The sequence below is a fragment of the Cylas formicarius genome, unplaced genomic scaffold (genome assembly GCF_029955315.1).
Source record: "Cylas formicarius isolate icCylForm1 unplaced genomic scaffold, icCylForm1.1 PGA_scaffold_4__25_contigs__length_36172078, whole genome shotgun sequence".
NCBI classification, from domain to species: Eukaryota; Metazoa; Arthropoda; class Insecta; order Coleoptera; family Brentidae; genus Cylas; species Cylas formicarius.
The window spans coordinates 9,865,691-9,883,089 of NW_026844334.1; the positions used below are offsets into that span (position 1 = coordinate 9,865,691).

Consider the following 17,399-nt stretch of genomic DNA (forward strand, 5'->3'; position numbering starts at 1 on the left):
GTTAAGACCGAATGATCCTATTGCATTCGTATTACGCAAATTTATATAAAAAGTATTTTGAAATTTTGATTCGGCGAGCATAAAAGTTTTATTAATCAAGTCAGCAAGGACTTACGTATTAATTTTATATTTTTTAAGATTTTCATTCCGGTAGACACAATGCTATTTCTACACCTGTTTACGCATGGATTTTTAGCAGATAAAAATGCATGTATTTTTAACTGTAAATTTTTTCATGGTGGACAAGACACGTTTTTTTTTTAAACAATTTTTTTATTGACTTGCTCTATAAAAGTTTTTAATTTTCTTTGTTATAATTTGCAATTGCTACTTTTTTTAAAATAACTTTTCCATTGACACGTTTTATAAGGAAAGGCGAAACTTTCATTTGCAATTACCTACGATGAAGGAATGAGGGTTCTGTTTATAAGAGGTTCTACAGTTGCTTCTTGAACATTTGCTTCACTTAGATTTTTTCCTGTGCGATATCTCATAAAATTATTATTTATTATTATTTATTTACATTGTTTATAGAGGTTAAACCTATAAGTTTATGAAAACAAACGCTTTGCGCCTATTTACAAACAAGTACGGGAAAAAATAGCTTTTAATTTTATTTGCCAAATTTCTTGCAATTTGGTGGTAGACATGTTGTAATACTTACAGAAATACATGGGCTTTAGACTAAATTTAAACACATTAAATTATTTTTTATTTTTCTTCAAGTGTAATCACTTATTATTGATAAATATACCATTATTTTAATAACAATGATCATAATAACAAATAGTCTTTATTCGTTAATATACAAATGTTATAAGTTAGTTTAGATTAGATATACCCATATTACAACGAATAGAAAACCTTATAAGCAATATGAAAAACAAAGCTTTTGTAACGGATTTACAAAACAAAGAAAAATTCTAAATAGAAAGAGAACACAATTTATTTAGATGTTTAGAAGTTCTCGATTAAAAGTAATTAATCAATTAAGTTTATTGTAGGTTTTGATAGCGTTATAGCTAAAGCAGTTAGCAGTATAGCTAGAGTAAGTTTCTCAAGTAAATATGTTGGTCTTTGCAGGGTGATAATTTTTTTAGTTAAAATTAAAAGTTGCGATTTAATGTTGATTCCTTAAGGTTCGCGGAAATATGATCAAAACTTACGAAGACCATAAGAGTATCTGAGACAGGCATTCTGAAGAGCTGAAGGCTGGATTTATCTTTCTGAAGTAGGGAAGTGTGATGATAGTTTTTGCGCATTCTTAAGAAAAATCATCAATTCCGGACAGAAATTTTTATCTGCAACGGCAACATTTTTTTTACAATATTTATGAAGTTAAACTTCTACTCTTCAACTCTATAGTTGAACAGCGAATAAAATATATAATAATAATAATAATAATAAGATATTTACAGTTTTATACATTCCTTAGTTATATAATTATTCATATATTTATATAGATTCACAGAAAAATTTCAAATAAGGCATAATCAGAATAGCAACCTAGTGATATCAGATCAGATATCTTTTGTCTGTACATGCAGCCTACGTTTAGAATATCCGACGTCTCGAATGTTTCACTTCCTGAAACAAACAAGCGTTTAACCTAAAAACTACTGTAAACTTACGCTCACCATAGTGATAAAAACGATTTATGAAGCCCCCGTAAATTATCTCAATTAATTAAGGCGTATATTATTTTAGCATCATATGGTGTCGCACTTGACTGCGATAAATCACTTATCTCTATCAGACCACACTCAAACCCAAAACTGAAGAAAACGCTAATGTGCAACTAAGCAGGCGCATTGTTTGTCCTATCTGATATATTACAGTATTTGACTCTACGTAGAAAAATCCCCAAACATCTTCAAACAGTCTCATCTACCTATCATTGCGTGGCTAATCGGTCGGGCGAAGAAAAACAAACAATGCCGTGTTTTCGGGAGATGAGTTAAGACATCTGGAAATAGAAATACGCACTCCTCTTAAGTGTGCGTGCACCCCGCGTAAATCACAGCACTGCCAAAATAGTTAACCAAAAATAGAAGTGTATTGTGGAAATACGTCTTTGAATTTTGAAATCAATGCCGCCCGGAGTATGTTCTTGAAGTCTTGAATTTGTAAGAAATGCCTGAAATTCCATGGTAATTGTTCTACAAAATTCAAGTTCAGGTCAGGTTCGTTTTTTGCATGCTATTATTTCAGTTTTCAATAAGTAGCTCTTTTTAGTTATACTTTAATTTCGCATTGTCATTTTGATCTTGAAAATTGAGTGAAAGATTTTCTAATCTAATTCTTTTTCTCGATTAAGCAAAATTGGTCGGTCTATATGCACATATATTTATATGCTTAATACTTACCGTTGACGTCCGGATTAGTACCGTCGATTTAAGCAGATCTTTCGGATGTAATATAGAAGATGGAACACGCATACTTACTTATTCGAGAATATATATGAAGCTCTATTATAATGTAAATGGAACAAGACTCACTATAAATACATTTAAATAGAAATGCAGCATCAATTGCCTTGTTATCAACAACAGATACGTTTTTTCTCAAAATACGGTCCATGATTATAGTTAAATACACACTGGATGACAATACTTTTTTAGTTAGTGCAAAATTTATATATTATATAAACGAGATATAATTAAAAGAATGCTGCAAAGGGAATGCTAGAGTCATCGCAAAGGGGCTGATATATACCACCTACTTTAAGTACAGGTTTGACACAAAAAAGATGCCTTAATATAATTAGAGATATCCGCTGGAGGTACCGCTCTGTTTCTGTGTCATTGCTTTAAATTATTGAAATACTGTCTCTGTGGACTTTTATAAACGATTCTTGAATGCCAGTTTCAGAAAAGGAAGACGAAAGTATTAGAAAAATATTGTAAAAAATTATATCAAATTAGAGAGCGTCGTCTAAAGAAAGCCTCAGATGGTGAGATTTCAATTATTGAAGCACTTAAAAATCTCTTACTTAGTTGTTAAGGTAAGGTAGGTTTATCGACTTAACCTATCCCGTGCAAAACAGAAGAGTGTTAGTCACTAATATTAGCATTTTGGTCACGTCTTTCAGCGCTGTTTTTATTTTATGTTGACATGGAACACGCGGCTTGAAAATAATGCGCGGATGTCAAATTTAGATGCTATTCATGAATGTGCCATTCGGCGAACCTTTCGCGGAAATTTAATTAAGCTCATCGAACTCTGTTCGGGTTTGCAGAGATTCAGACGCATCGAGAATTTGAAGCGATTTAAAGCTATCGTCGTTCAGAACTGGTGGCCATCTTAAATTTCGCGTCAAATTATTAATTGTAATAACAATTGTCGTAAAATATTAGGTTTAATCATCACTATGCTATACTATGCTTCTCATAATGTTGCGGTCAAACTCTTCTATAGTAGTGGTGCAACAATATCTGCATTCGAAATATGGAAAAGATTCAACGAAATTTCTTAAATAAAAATAAAATATTTATTTGCCCGCTCTGTGGTTGTAAATAAATAAATAAAAGAAAATTATTATTACATATATATATATATATATATATATATATATATATATATATATATATATATATATATATATATATATATATATATATATATATATATATATATATATATATATATATATATATATATATATATATATATATATATATATATATATATATACTTTCTTTGGCAATTTCCATATTTATAAGGATATGATATGAAGGAAGATGGAAGATTAAGTGCACTGCAGCATGGGATCTCAGGCGACCAAATATTAGGTAAAGTCTGTTCATAGATATAAGAAAGTGACTAACTGATACGAATTAAGGAAAGACCCGGGTAAGCTGTAAGAATAAAATATGGCCAAACAGGTCCGTCCGTACTCTGCTTAGAGTTTAATAATTTGGGGTTTTGTTAGGAAAGATACTAAACAATATTTATTTATTTATGTATGTATTTATGTTTAAACCTAAAATAAAATTACAAATTATTTTTATTACCTAGTTAAATTACTCAAAATTATTCATATAATATATCAGTATCACCATCGCTATCATGGCCTTTTCTAATTATTATTTGTTCTATTTTATTTGCAATATGGATATACGATTATTCTGAGGAAATTAAACAAGATATTGAAGATAAAAGACAAAAGTACCAACACTACCATAAGATAGTCTTCCAAGAAGCACAAACCCAAGTAAGAAGAAAAATAACAAAGAAAAAAAACGAATCGTGGGAAAAAAATGCAACCAAATAAATACCTACCTGGGAGGAACAAAAAGTAGTGAAAGCTGGAAGCTTCTGAAATCTCAACGCCAAAACACAAAGAGAGAGATAGTAAAGCTTTTAACAGAGGACCGAGAACAGTTCCTTGAAGACGACAGCCCTAGCATAATACAGGTTTCGGCTTCACCGACCAGAATCAGCATTAATGAGGTAGAAGATATTTGCACAAACATAAAAAATAAAAAATTACCAGGGCCAGGTAATGTTCTCGCAGAATTAATCAAACATGGAACACACAAACTGTATGAACATCTAGCAAAGCTCTTTCAAAATTGTATTAACGGCGGAGATATCCCAGAAGAATGGAAATTATCCTTCCTTACCCCTATCCACAAAAAGGGCAACAAGGAAAACTGCGACAACTATCGAGCTATCGCAGTTACGAGCTCAATCGGTCGGATTTATGGTAAAATATTAAATGCCAAAATAGAACGCGAATACACAAACAGTGAAGCAGAAGAACAAGCGGGCTTTCGCGCGGGAGGATCCGTCGTTGACCATCTGTTTTGCGTCACCCAGCTTATCGAGAAAATGTCAGCCTTCAATAAGGAGATACATCTCCTGTTCGTGGATCTGAAGAAGGCATACGATACCATACCGCTAACAAAACTTTGGGAGGCATTAGACAAGACAAACCTAAGCGTCAACATAATAAGATCAGTGAAAGAATTATATAGAAACTGCCACATTAAAGTCAAGGTCGGCCAAAAAATATCCAACAAGGGACTGAAACAAGGGTGTTCTGTATCCCCCAGATATATCTTGAACAGGCGTTAAGGATGTGGAAGCAAAAATGCAGAAATATGGGCATTCCCCTTAAGAATGCAAACATATATACCCTAAACTTCGCAGATGACCAAGTCATAATGGCGCAAGACTACGATGATGTAGAATACATGATGCGAAAACTGATCGAAGAATACAAGAAATGGGGGTTGGAAGTAAACTTACCAAAGACAAAGTATATGTGTATCGGTGGAGCACAATGCGACCTCCTCTTAGAGGATGCTCAGGCTATCAAAAGCTGCGAAACCTACAAATACCTGGGAATGTACATATCCAGCAGTGGGACGTTAGACTACGCCATTAAAGAACGCAATAATCAAGGAAGAAAGGCGATTACTATGCTGAACACCTTCTTGTGGGACCAAAAAATCACGAGACGAAACAAACACTTAATATACAATACGATCATTAAAAGCATAGTCACAAAACAGTTAAAGTGGTACGGTCACGTCCAAAGAATGGAAGAACAGCGACTGCCTAAACAAATACTCACCTGGACACCTACAGGAAGAAGGAAGAGGGGAAGACCGAGAAAGAGCTGGAGAGAGGGCATCTATAGTGTAAATACAATGGAGATGACTGGACGAGGACCTGTGGAGGGACAGAGATCGATTGTGATTGGGAATCGGACAGACGTATTCCTTTTGTAGGTTCAAGCTTTGTAGAACCTCAATTAATTGCTTTTTGGTATAATCTTCGTGAAAATAAATGTCGTTATTATACATTTAGTTTCGGATTGTTGCTTTTGTGTCACATGTGGAAGGAGTTTTAGTCAACTGTCTACTGTGATAACTTGCATTGTCCATTACAATGAGGCTATTAAGAGAAATGTTTGGAACTAGTTTGTCTTTAAACCAACTTTCAAATAAATCAGCGGTGGTGTCTTCATGGTAATCCAGAGAAGAATCTTTAATATTTTTCGCAAAATAGTTATTCGTTTACCTCTTTTTGATGACGCGTTTGTTTTACACTTATCAGTTGAGTCAAGCCGATCCTTTTCTAGGGTATCATAAGTGTCGAACCAGGTTTCATCCAAGTAAATAATTGGCCTTTGTTGCTCTCTGTAAATCCTAATTTTTTTCTAGATATTCCAGTCGCCATTTCCGAATTCTAAAAGATTCCATTAAAACTTGCCTTTTGTCAATTTTTTAAAATCTAAAACCCATGTGTTGAAAATACACTTCCAGGTAGTCCTGCCACATTTATCACCCGTTTCATCTTTTTCAAGCCTCCTAATTAAAATATCTTTTTTCCCTCGCTGAAATGGAATTATTCACAATTTTCCATACAGTTGATGTTGGAATTTTCGTCAATGTGGCCGTTTCTTCTAAAGATGCTTGCTTGCTGGCACCACGTTCAATGAGAGTCAAATAAACATTGTTTATAACTTCCTTAGTCTCAATAGAATTGTGTTTTCTATATTTGGTCGAGAGCATCTCCTGAGATACACTAGACTCGCACATATTTTGCATACTTCGCACACGATTCAACACACGCTGTATTACACAGGAAATAGGAATGATTACTAATAAACTTAAACTAAGTAGTATACCAAACCAAAGAATATTAAACACAGGTAGGTATAAAATTATTTTCTATTACGGACCACAATTTAACCTGAATTTAAATTCCGAAACTTTAGGTAATAATCTTCTGCATTTTATGTTAATGACCACCCTTGGATAATCCCATTGAAAAGCAATTGGTCACTCTCTTAAATCTATGAGCAGACCATACTAAATAATATGTTTTTGTAATAGAAAAAAGATTTTGTCAGGCCGTTTTAGGCATCAAATCAAATAACACTTTGGCGTATCGTAAGTGTTTCCTTTTAAGAGGGTTTTTATTAACGAACCGACTTTAAAAGTTATTTGGTTTAGAAAATTTATCACACTCGGACGAAGGTGGAGGCACATAAATTTCGTACTTTGGTTACTTTATGAGCGTGATAAGAATTATTTAGACGTATTCAATTAAAGATAAGTGATTTTGTTTTCATAGAGTCGATTAACCCTACACGGTTTGCGATAAAAAAGCGATATTTAATTTAGTACATCTCTGTGGAACGTGCGTCTGTCAGAAAGATCGTATACACCGACAAAAAAAAAGGAAAATAAAGTACGTCAGTTTTTGTTTCGTAGAAAAAAGCGACCATTAGTTTTGCTCGTCCTGCTCTTATTTTTGTAATTGCCTTTTAGCAGTTCAGTTTGTTAGTTATCTTCAGCAACAGCGCACGATGTTCAAAACGAATTTAGCGTTTTCGCTCTTGGTGGTTGCGTTTGCAAAATCTGGAGCACAAAACAGTTTGCTCGGTTCCGCACAAGAACATAACTTGGGTAATAAAAATTAACTACATATTAAATAAAACGTAAATAATCGGGACTGTCGAACCAACACCCGTTTACACAGGCATTTCCATTTCTTAAGCTTTGAACTGATCTCGTGTAACAATTCATAATCGAAATTAGTGAACGAATGGACGAAATTGTTTTGCTATTTTATAATAAATATAGACCAAAGTTTAAAATCGAAGGCCATTTTATGTTTTGTTTTTTAAGCGAAGGATTTAGGAATACTTTTAATTTATATACGATAAATAACGACCCATTCCAAACGAAAATTCAAACTGATGCTATGGTTACTTTTTGAACTGTCGGGCGAGGGCCATATTATGAACCTATAATTAGCTAAATATCACTTATTATGATTTTTCTCGTTCAAAATTCATCCAAGTTTCTCCTTGCTTATAGAAGCTCGAATCCATCGTTTGTAGATAACATATTTTTTGTTTTTTTAGCTCTAACTCCATGCGAGAATGACGTCGAGTGTAGTCACTTGCAAAACGCCACTTGTAAAAATAAGTTTTGCGAATGTTTAGGCACAAAGTTTTGCGCTGACAAAATAGCGACCGTCGTGAATAAAATCGGCGAGAAATGCACGGACGATGGCGAATGCAATATCGGGTATTCCGAGTGTCAAAGAGGCGGATGCGCATGTTCGACCGGAAGAGTCGCACCCGAGGACGGAAGGAGATGCTTAACAGGTAAAACGTGAATTTTGCAAAATTTATGTCTACACCTGTTATGCTACAATTTTTCCTACGATTTTTTTTTAAACACTCGGCAATTGTTTATTACGTCTCGACGGCAGACTGCATTATTGTAATCTTAACGTCGTACTTGACAGATTAATTTCAATGCGCTTTAACACAAAAAGAAGCTTATTGTATTAAAATCATCTACATATTTATGATGTAGGTGGAGTGCATCGTATCGCTCGGTATTGTTTCCTTGATGATAAAATAGAATAGAATTATTAAAGGGCAATTTAATCTCGGTCTTTCGAACCCGCTCGACACAACTGACTGAGTACCTGTAACGATCAAAAAACATTTTTTAACATTTACGTGCCTTTGAATGGCGCCTTAATTTTAATCTTTTCCTCATCCATATGCGTGCGTTATTATTGGACTATCCGTTAAGGCAAAGCCACTTAAACTGAATAAAATGTTTGGTGAATCAATTCATTTATAAAATCGATACTTTACAGGGCGATTCTTCGAATATTAAAAAAAATTATATAGACTAGTAAGTTTTTAATATACATGGAAATCTAAATTCTAAACCCTCGATTTTAGATCCTGTTTTGTTTATTATTTTCGCAACAAAATTCTTAGATTTCGTCGAGTACTGTAAAATACAATCATATGCTGGCGACAAGCAGCTCTCTTCAAAAATTTGGGGTTATTTTTGTACACAAAACTTCGCTTTGAAAACATGTCTCAGCTTGTACTCAAAGGGCTATTAGTCGTCTAAAAGGTTTGTATAGCTCAAGGCATTTTCTAATCGGAAATCTTAAAAATACGTTATGCGATGCCTTGCTTGCCAGCTAACTCTTCTCAACGAATTGAGAAAATTTAAAAATGCCGCCTGAGGTTCATTTACGGCATCCGTCTTGGAAGATCCGTCGGCCATAAGTTGAAGGATGCGGGTTGGATCAATATGAAGACGCGGCGCTTGGTCCACTGCTGTTATCTCTATTCGAAAACCATTAAAACAAAATACCCTGAATACCTCTCAGAAAAAATAACTTTTAGGGCAGACGCACACTGAGGCAAGGCCACCTGATGTGGGGAATTAAATGAAAGCGTACCCAACGCTAAGTGCTAAGTAAGTTAAGTGCTTAAATGTTTCTTTATGTATTTTAAAATGAATGAAAATCTAGTATATAAGTAAGTATGACCAGAAATAATACATTTGTATTATACAAGGTGAGCCCTTTTACAGGGCCAGCCTATTAATTTATAATTTTATTTTCCAATTAAAAAAACAAGAAGTCCTTTTCAACTTTAATAGTAATTTTACAAAAGGTAAAAATAAATGCTAAAGTCCAGTTTTAAAAACCATTTTTTAAATGTTTATATTTAATTTTAATAAAATATAAACATTAAAAAAATTCAAAATACAGATAAATAAATAAATTCTAATTATCAACACAAAGTCAACAAATAAAAAATTGGGGTCTCTGAGTATTTGTCATCAGTTACGGTAATAGAAATGTCAGAAAATCAATCAGGTCAAGTTATTAAGCTTAAAACTTCTTGCGGGAATACATTAAATTTTTTGTTGGTAGTTTTATAAAGCTCGTTATGTAAGAATCAGAACTTATTAGCATAAGATTAAAAACATCCTCATTGGGAATCTTGCTGGATCTTTTGTTCTTATTACGTTGTATTGTTATCGAGTCAATTTAACTTCTACCATTCTCGAAAGTGCTTCCTCTCCAGACATTAGTTTATTAGCATGGTATCTTGTAAATTGAGTGTGTGCTTTTTGGTATTCTGATGCACATTTAGATGACTGTACAATATTTTCAATCAATTCCAATTTAGAAGACGCGTGGAATCCAGAAGCCTCTAAGCCCATTTTGGTGGCATACCCCTACTCCAAAACCGACCAACTCCTTGTAAGTTGCTCGGTTTTTTGGCCCTTACTTATTTCACAGCTTTGCTCAAATGATAACTCAGGTGTCCCACGCTCTCGATTCGGTAAGTTGTTATTGTTAAATATAGGAAATTTAAGCATCGTCTCAAGCCACTCTTTGTTTTTCTTCATTTTTCTTTTAATCGAGAAGTAAAATGAGCAATTTTTGACTGAGAGAACGTACGTACATTAGAATCAGGACAATTTAAAAAAAAATTCAAGTGATCTTTCAAAAATGCACATTGTTCTTCAAAATTTTTACACCCAAAAGACTTCATTTTATTTAAATTTAAATTTATTTCATATTTTTCGTTTAAGTTTCGTTTCCGAAAAAAATAAAAAAAAATTACGGCACAAATTGGCGTAGGCAAATATGGTAAAGTATGAGACACGGATAGCCTAGCTATACTCTGGTATAAAAATCTTTTTGCGATAGCGTGTGACAGTAAAGTTTCTGTCTACATGTTTAAAAAAATATATATATTTTTGCTTAAAATTTAATAAAAAATAAATTTGGGTTATAGTAAATAAACCTGTGCCTATAAATATAATAAAATAACGAGTACATAGCTGATGCTATTTGATCCATTTAAAAGATAAATGCTTGAACGAAACTAAATACACTTGCTATCTAATGCCGGTTTAAAAATGCACTTTCGCGGCAGCATATTTTTATCAGCGCTGCTGCGATAACAGAATTTATAACAAAAAAAAACAGAGTCGGCGAAATTTGTAGGTTAGTAAGTGTTCTTCCAAAATATATAATAGTTAGACGTTCATAGCCAACTTGATTTTTTTATTTAATTCCGAACTTTAAGTTCCTTTGTTCTAATGTGGGACGTGAACAACCCTAATCTAAGATTTGAAATATCATTTAGTTACGGCTTCCCTTCACAATGCGAGAATAAATTGTTTTCCTAATAAACTAAAAACCTGGTTACTTTCAAAAAAATAAAGTACTGGCCTCTTAAGTTTAGTTAGTTTTGTTACAGAGTAGGTTTAGGTCCTTTTTTTATATATAGGTAGGTACTTGACGAATATGAAACTTTAGTTGAAACCATATGGGAAATTTGTGATTTGTGTTTTTGTTTTTGTAAGGATACGTGTAGAAATCAGCAATCAGATACATCTTGTAATTTTCTTTGTCGAAATTACTCGAATAAAGTATATTATTATTGTACTGAAGTGTCTTTTACTTGATGAAAATCCATTTAAAATAGTTAAATAAGAACAAACGTTGTTCAGATTTTCACATAAATATATTTAAATGACAGCTGTTTCCGCAATGCCTTTGATAAAGGCACGGTGTTGCCGAAACAGCTGTCATTTAAATATATTTAGGTGAAAATCTGAACAACGTTTGTTCTTATTTAACTATATTATTATTATTATAAATTTTCGAATTCGAATTTTCGGACGAGCTTTTTTCAATTATTTACTTTATTTTAATAAAGAATAGTCAAAAACTAATTAATACATGGTAACTTACTTAAAGAAGTTAGCTTTGTTAACCACTGTGGGGAATGGGAAAAATAACATATATTTACGTCGGATGGATATGAATTGAAACAATTTCAAATATTTGTTTTAATATAAGAAATAGTTTAATTCGAGAATTTTTGTATTAATTAAGGTAAACTTCACCAATAGTAGACTTAACTGGCACGTGCATATAGATTTGCTGGTCGGGAAATTAAACAAAGTTACATTTCACATTCGAAAACTTATTCAACTGTACAACTTTTGAGGCAGCTTTAACGCTTTGTTTTAGTAACTTCATTAACGTGATATCATATAGCGCAGAGGCAGATAGAATCTTTAAAATTCAAAAAAAGATTGTTCGAACTATGAGTTGCGCGCAAAGTTAGGATAACTGTAATTAAAAAAAAAAAAATACTAACACATCCTTCAATTTTCATCTATCAGTTCATAATGTATGTGGATGAAAATAAAAAAAAGGATCCGATTTTCAAATGATACCAGACATAAAAAACAAAACTCAATCGTCCATTAACTTGGTTGGTATTAAATTGTATAACAAAATACCAATCACTCTCAAAAGCAGCTGCACGCCGATTAAATTTAAAAAAACAAAACAATTTTAACTATAAAACTACAGTGCGTAAACTCTTTGTATGTTTACTTCGAAAACTCATACTGACAACTTTAAATGTATTGTTTATATATGTTTGGGAAATAAATTATTATTATTATTAAATAAGAAAAAGTGATTTTTTTTCTCTGGTCGCCTATCAGTTTCGGATGTTCTTTATACAAGCACGGTTATCATTTTATTCATGCTTAGAGCCTAGTTGGAGATGTCTTGCCGAACTACGTTCTTAGATTTTCTAGTCAAGCTAGTTTCATTTGTTCTGGTGTTCGTTTGTTTTTGATTTCGCCATGAAGGAATACTTGAAGTAGTCGGTATCAATGTGGCTTCATCATTACATGACACAGATACTATTCATGCATTAACGTAATTCTTGGTCATTGATTTTTACGATTTCTACGTCATCTGACAACACTGCTTTAACGCATGAAGTGTTTTATTTTCGCAGCGTCCAAACTAAACGAGAGCTGCGAAGACAGTGTCCAATGCCGATCCACCGACCCCCGTTCGGAATGTCAAAATAACGAATGCGTTTGTCAGCAGCAGATGCACGAATATGACGGTGTCTGTTACAAAAATGTCGGTACGTATATTTCCAGATAAACACCAGTTAAGAATACGTCAACGTTGACAAGGCGTCGTTTGTTATGCCAACGTGATTTGTGGGATATGCGGGAGGATTTTCCTTTCCTTTAATGACGTTTTAAATGAATCGGAATCAAGGCCTTCTGTCACTGATCCGCGGGATTAATTCGTGACATTGACTGAGGACGGGCTTATTAAGCCGTGGATATCTTCATCGGCGTGTGAGGATGCGCGAGCGAAAGAGAGTAACTGTCTCGCGCGTAAGCGCTTCGCTATTGTTTAAACAATCCCTTTTTAATTTTTCCACAAGGCCCAGCGTTACTGTTAATTTAATGGATTTTTTTTACTTAATTCTCAAAGTTTTCCAACGGAAACTTTATTTTATTTGGCAGCCTAGTCTCCAAAGGTCATTTTTTTTCCTCGATGTGTGATAGATAGACGGCGTGTTAGTCTCCCATATTTCACATAGCCAGTTCTGAAATATTTGTAAGGCGAAAAATTACTACAAACGTTTCCAAGAGTTTTCGAAATAATGCCGATTTCTGCACAAAAATTGACACCTGTGGTTTTTTTGGAATGAGAAATTGAAATTTATTCTTAATTTATCTCCTTTTTCTTACTTTTAGAGGCTCATACATTTTGTGTGATCCCGCATTAAAAAAAATGAATTCAATAATTGTTGGAAATGACTATCTGAAAAATAATCGGCATTTTTTAGAAAATTATTCAGAAAATAGAAAAATCAAGCTTTGACATCCTGTCATTTTAGATCTCTTGTAAATTTCTGAACATTTTAGGTAAAATTGATTTTTATCGACAACTATTTCCACAAATCATTAAATTAAATAAACAAAAAGACGGAAAGTTGACGATCTAATTAATAATTATTATAGAAATACAAACCTAGAAATCGTGCCTGTCAAAAGAAACAGGCGTAAAAAAAAAATCAACTTTCACACCACATTTCGCTTTGACCATATGTTTACGTATTAGATGTTTATTTCTTAGCACTCCCAGAGTAAAAAAAATGGACTCCTGATGGGGATTATACGATCCGGTTTCTTTTTTATTGACCTATTAAAAGAGGGATTAATAACGTTATTAGCTTTTAAATAAATTGCGTCGCACGTTCTTTAATAGGCCCCTTTATCTACCAATCACCAAAATTACTCTTTATGGTAATGTATTTAAAAGCAATAGCTTATTATAAACAAAAACATATATATATATATATATATATATATATATATATATATATATATATATATATATATATATATATATATATATATATATATATATATATATATATATATATATATATATATATATATATATATATATATATTCGTAAGTAAAGATGCGAGCTTTAAAAAAAAGTTATTTATTTCTACCATATACAGTGTGTTTAATACAAATAAAAAATTTTGTATTTCTAGAATCTACCATCTGTTCAAAAACATACGCCGTAGTTCTGCTGGAGATATGTTATTTTATTTTAAAAAAATGAAAAATTTCAAAGGACATGCCTTGATGCGAGGTATTGAAAATTTAATTTTTTCATAATATATTAAAAAAACGTGGTCTATTTGTTGAGATTTTCCAACGTCATTTGTAATGATAAGTAATGTAATAATAGTTTTAATTATAAATTATATAAGTACAATTAAAAGCTGAGCACCAAAATATTTACAGTAAAAAGAACGGCAATGAGCTTGTTTTTCGAGACACTTAGTAAATAGAACATTATATTATTTTATCTTTTGAGACACTCAAAATCTATTAATTTTTACGATTAAGGGCTCAACCTGTCCCTCCGCATATGAAAAATTTTAGCGAAGGGCCATGGTCACAATTTCTAAGGCATACCAAAATGACAGTTACTAATAGAGTCTCTACCAGCGACAAACCCCCATTATAACGAAGTTTAACCCGTGAAAAGGACCGACGTCGGAAGAATCTGTTCCTATATTAGCGTTACATAACGGCCCTTATTAATAACGGGTCTAAATTAACTTAAAACAACATGACAGTTGACAGGTCACACTGTCCCGTGTCTTTAATACGCTATTTATTCCGGAACAAATTGGACTCGAGATGAAAAGAATGTTCCATAGGAGAGCTTTATTTATGGAAGAGAAAATTTTTTCTTTGGAATATATTTAATAATATATATTTAATAATAAGTCCGTTGATAATTAAAAATTTTTTTTTATTTGTACAACTCATAATTTATACCGCCTTCCCCTTGAATGTTCGTTTTCGTACAGTTTTTTTTTATGTATCACATATTAAACTACGGTTCTCTTATATAAAGATTTACCAAATATTCACCTTCACCTTTTGGAATATATATTTGTAATATATTCACAATAACGCCGTTTTATTATTAAATTATTTTCTTCAAATTTTAAAACACAATAGACCTAATTTTAGATTGTTATTGTTTGTATTTTGTGTTTTAATAAGTAGAAATCCCAAACAAAGAACTTAAAATTAATTAAGAAATGAAATAAAAAAAATTGCATGTAAGCGGTGAAGGTGCCAAAAATCTTTTAATTTTCCTTCACAACACCTAGGCTAGAATACTAGTATACTAGAAACTATAATTTATTGCCAAAAATATTACATTTGTATGTGTTCTCTTATCTCAAGTGGCTATTGTATAAAAGAAAAAAATGCATTTCAAAGAAATTTACTGACTGGATGAGTCCCATATTTTAACCTACCTATGCAAAGCAAGTATAAGAATTATTTTTTAATTTACCTTTGCCTTTTGCATTATACAGGTCTTGGTGAACATTGTAACGCGACTGGCGACTGCTCGCTGGTCCAATTTTCCAAATGCTTGGTACACTGCAGGTGCAAGAACGGCTATTTGAGAAGCGACTCCGGAGATAAATGTCTGCCTGTCGGAAAGAAGATAAGCGACCCATGTTCCGAAGATATTCAATGCAGCGCGGAACTCGGAGCGGCTATTTGCAAAGATGGTCACTGCGGCTGTATGGATTCCTATCAATTCCAATGGAAGTCTAATAAGTGCGTCAGGGATAAACGTAAGATATAGATATATAGATAAGATAATGAAAACATTCGCTAAAGAAGCAATTATTAAGTGGGACACCCTGTACAGGTTTTCATGTAGAGTTCTCCCACTGATATACCGTTTTTACGATATAATCCGGTATTCACCTTTGGAAAATTTGTATGCAGGCGTGGATCGCAATGCCGATCCAGAACCGTACGACCACATTCTTCATTGAATAATGTTAGTATATGGTAAGAAATAAATTGATAAATATTAATTACAAACACAAGACGGATTAGAAATAACTCCAAAGCTTAGACGGTTAAGAAAATACTGTTTCGTTTCATAAAACTGACATACTCCGATTTCACCAACCCAAACAAATCAACCAATAGCAAACTGGGAAAGCATCCATTATAAATCAATTATCTACATAACGAAAATATTTTACAGTCATTATGTTAAACCTTTAAATTGGAAATCAGTTTAAGCTTGCTAAAGTGCTTCTAATATAGGAGATCAACCTATTTAATGTGCAGATTCAACTTTGAATCCAGCTACCTTAAGTATGAATTAATATAACCGTTTAATCAAAGAAGATTTCCCTACTCTTAAAATAGAACATGACCACGGCACAGTTCTTGTCGGTCTTAAATACGGCCATGGCTTGTGGTTCATGTGCTGAAAAGAATGGTCCCTTCCGCTTCACAACAAGCGGGTCTTAAACTCATTCCAAACCATAAAAAGTTGTAAAAACCGTATATCGTCGGGCGAACTTTAGCCGTTTGAATGCTACACTAGTTTTGCAATTGGCAATGTAAACCACGTTTACTTTTCTTTTTGTATCTAAACATAAAGGTCGTATTGTCTAGATTTAGGCGACAAGTGTAGGAATAACTCCGATTGTAACGAAGAAGGAGAAAATCGCTTGGAATGTGCAATGGAAACGTGCAAATGTGCCGATCATACCACTTACATTGATGATATCGGGTACTGTTCAAGTAAGTTCGAGTTTTTCAAAACGGAATAAAATGATCTGGGTGCTAAATTTCAATCCGGCTTGCACTTTCATCGGTGGTTCTCATTTTCTGGCCAATGCCTTGGCAGTGCCTATAATTGTACCCCGGCCGTTGATTGGAATTTACTGCGCTTAAAAGTTTGTGACACTTTTATTGCAGTTGTGTTTGTTTTTTGTCCATTTGTTTTTTTAAAATGAATATAAATTGAGACTTCGTTTTTCAGGTGATTCCACTAAATCAGGATCCGTTTTAATTAATACAATGTTATTTATCGCGGGCTGTGTAATTTTTAATGCCTAAATTGTAGAAAAATCCGAGGTAGATTTTAACTTTGTCCTTATTTTAATGTGTTTGTTGTTATTCAGATAAACTTTTTTAATATATCATATATATTTTGTTGATACGATTTTGTTTAATTTGAGCCACCTACAATAAAAATGTAACACAAAACAAAAGTTATCTTTACGATTTTTAAGAAATATACCTGCATTGGCTATCTTAAACTACAAGACTTTTTAAAAATCTGCTCGGTAATTACGCACAAATCCATCTAGCGGGAAATGTCATTTTGAGGCGTCAGCTGCTTT

The 17,399-nt window shown here is 32.8% G+C and overlaps 2 protein-coding genes across 3 annotated transcripts; both read left to right on the plus strand.

Annotated features, from left to right (window-relative positions):
- Window positions 1-3,730: 3,730 nt before the first annotated feature.
- On the plus strand, window positions 3,731-5,647 carry LOC132700877 (uncharacterized). The gene is made up of 4 exons (XM_060668454.1): window positions 3,731-3,791; window positions 4,733-5,074; window positions 5,155-5,527; window positions 5,596-5,647. Exons 1-4 carry the CDS (start codon window positions 3,731-3,733, stop codon window positions 5,645-5,647), a joined length of 828 nt encoding a protein of 275 aa, XP_060524437.1.
- A 1,647-nt stretch (window positions 5,648-7,294) lies between these two features.
- Window positions 7,295-17,149, plus strand: LOC132701024 (prion-like-(Q/N-rich) domain-bearing protein 25). Of its 2 annotated transcripts, XM_060668652.1 has the most exons (6): window positions 7,295-7,424; window positions 7,886-8,131; window positions 12,629-12,763; window positions 15,555-15,821; window positions 16,666-16,794; window positions 17,036-17,149. In XM_060668652.1, exons 1-6 carry the CDS (start codon window positions 7,325-7,327, stop codon window positions 17,110-17,112), a joined length of 954 nt encoding a protein of 317 aa, XP_060524635.1. In that variant the 5' UTR covers window positions 7,295-7,324; the 3' UTR covers window positions 17,113-17,149. The 2 variants fall into 2 exon arrangements, with proteins under 2 accessions (XP_060524635.1, XP_060524637.1); XM_060668654.1 differs by lacking the exons at window positions 16,666-16,794; window positions 17,036-17,149 and adding an exon at window positions 15,899-16,651.
- Window positions 17,150-17,399: the final 250 nt, after the last annotated feature.

Excerpts from the sequence above, each read along its gene's own strand:
- LOC132700877 (XM_060668454.1), top strand. The coding sequence starts at position 3,731 with ATGAAGGAAGATGGAAGATTAAGTGCACTGCAGCATGGGATCTCAGGC. Across the intron at positions 3,792-4,732 it reads CTCAGGCGACCAAATATTAG|AACGCGAATACACAAACAGT; the intron begins GTAAAGTCTGTT and ends ATGCCAAAATAG. Across the intron at positions 5,528-5,595 it reads GTCACAAAACAGTTAAAGTG|GAAGAAGGAAGAGGGGAAGA; the intron begins GTACGGTCACGT and ends GGACACCTACAG.
- LOC132701024 (XM_060668652.1), top strand. The coding sequence starts at position 7,325 with ATGTTCAAAACGAATTTAGCGTTTTCGCTCTTGGTGGTTGCGTTTGCA. Across the intron at positions 8,132-12,628 it reads CGGAAGGAGATGCTTAACAG|CGTCCAAACTAAACGAGAGC; the intron begins GTAAAACGTGAA and ends TTATTTTCGCAG. Across the intron at positions 12,764-15,554 it reads TGTCTGTTACAAAAATGTCG|GTCTTGGTGAACATTGTAAC; the intron begins GTACGTATATTT and ends TGCATTATACAG.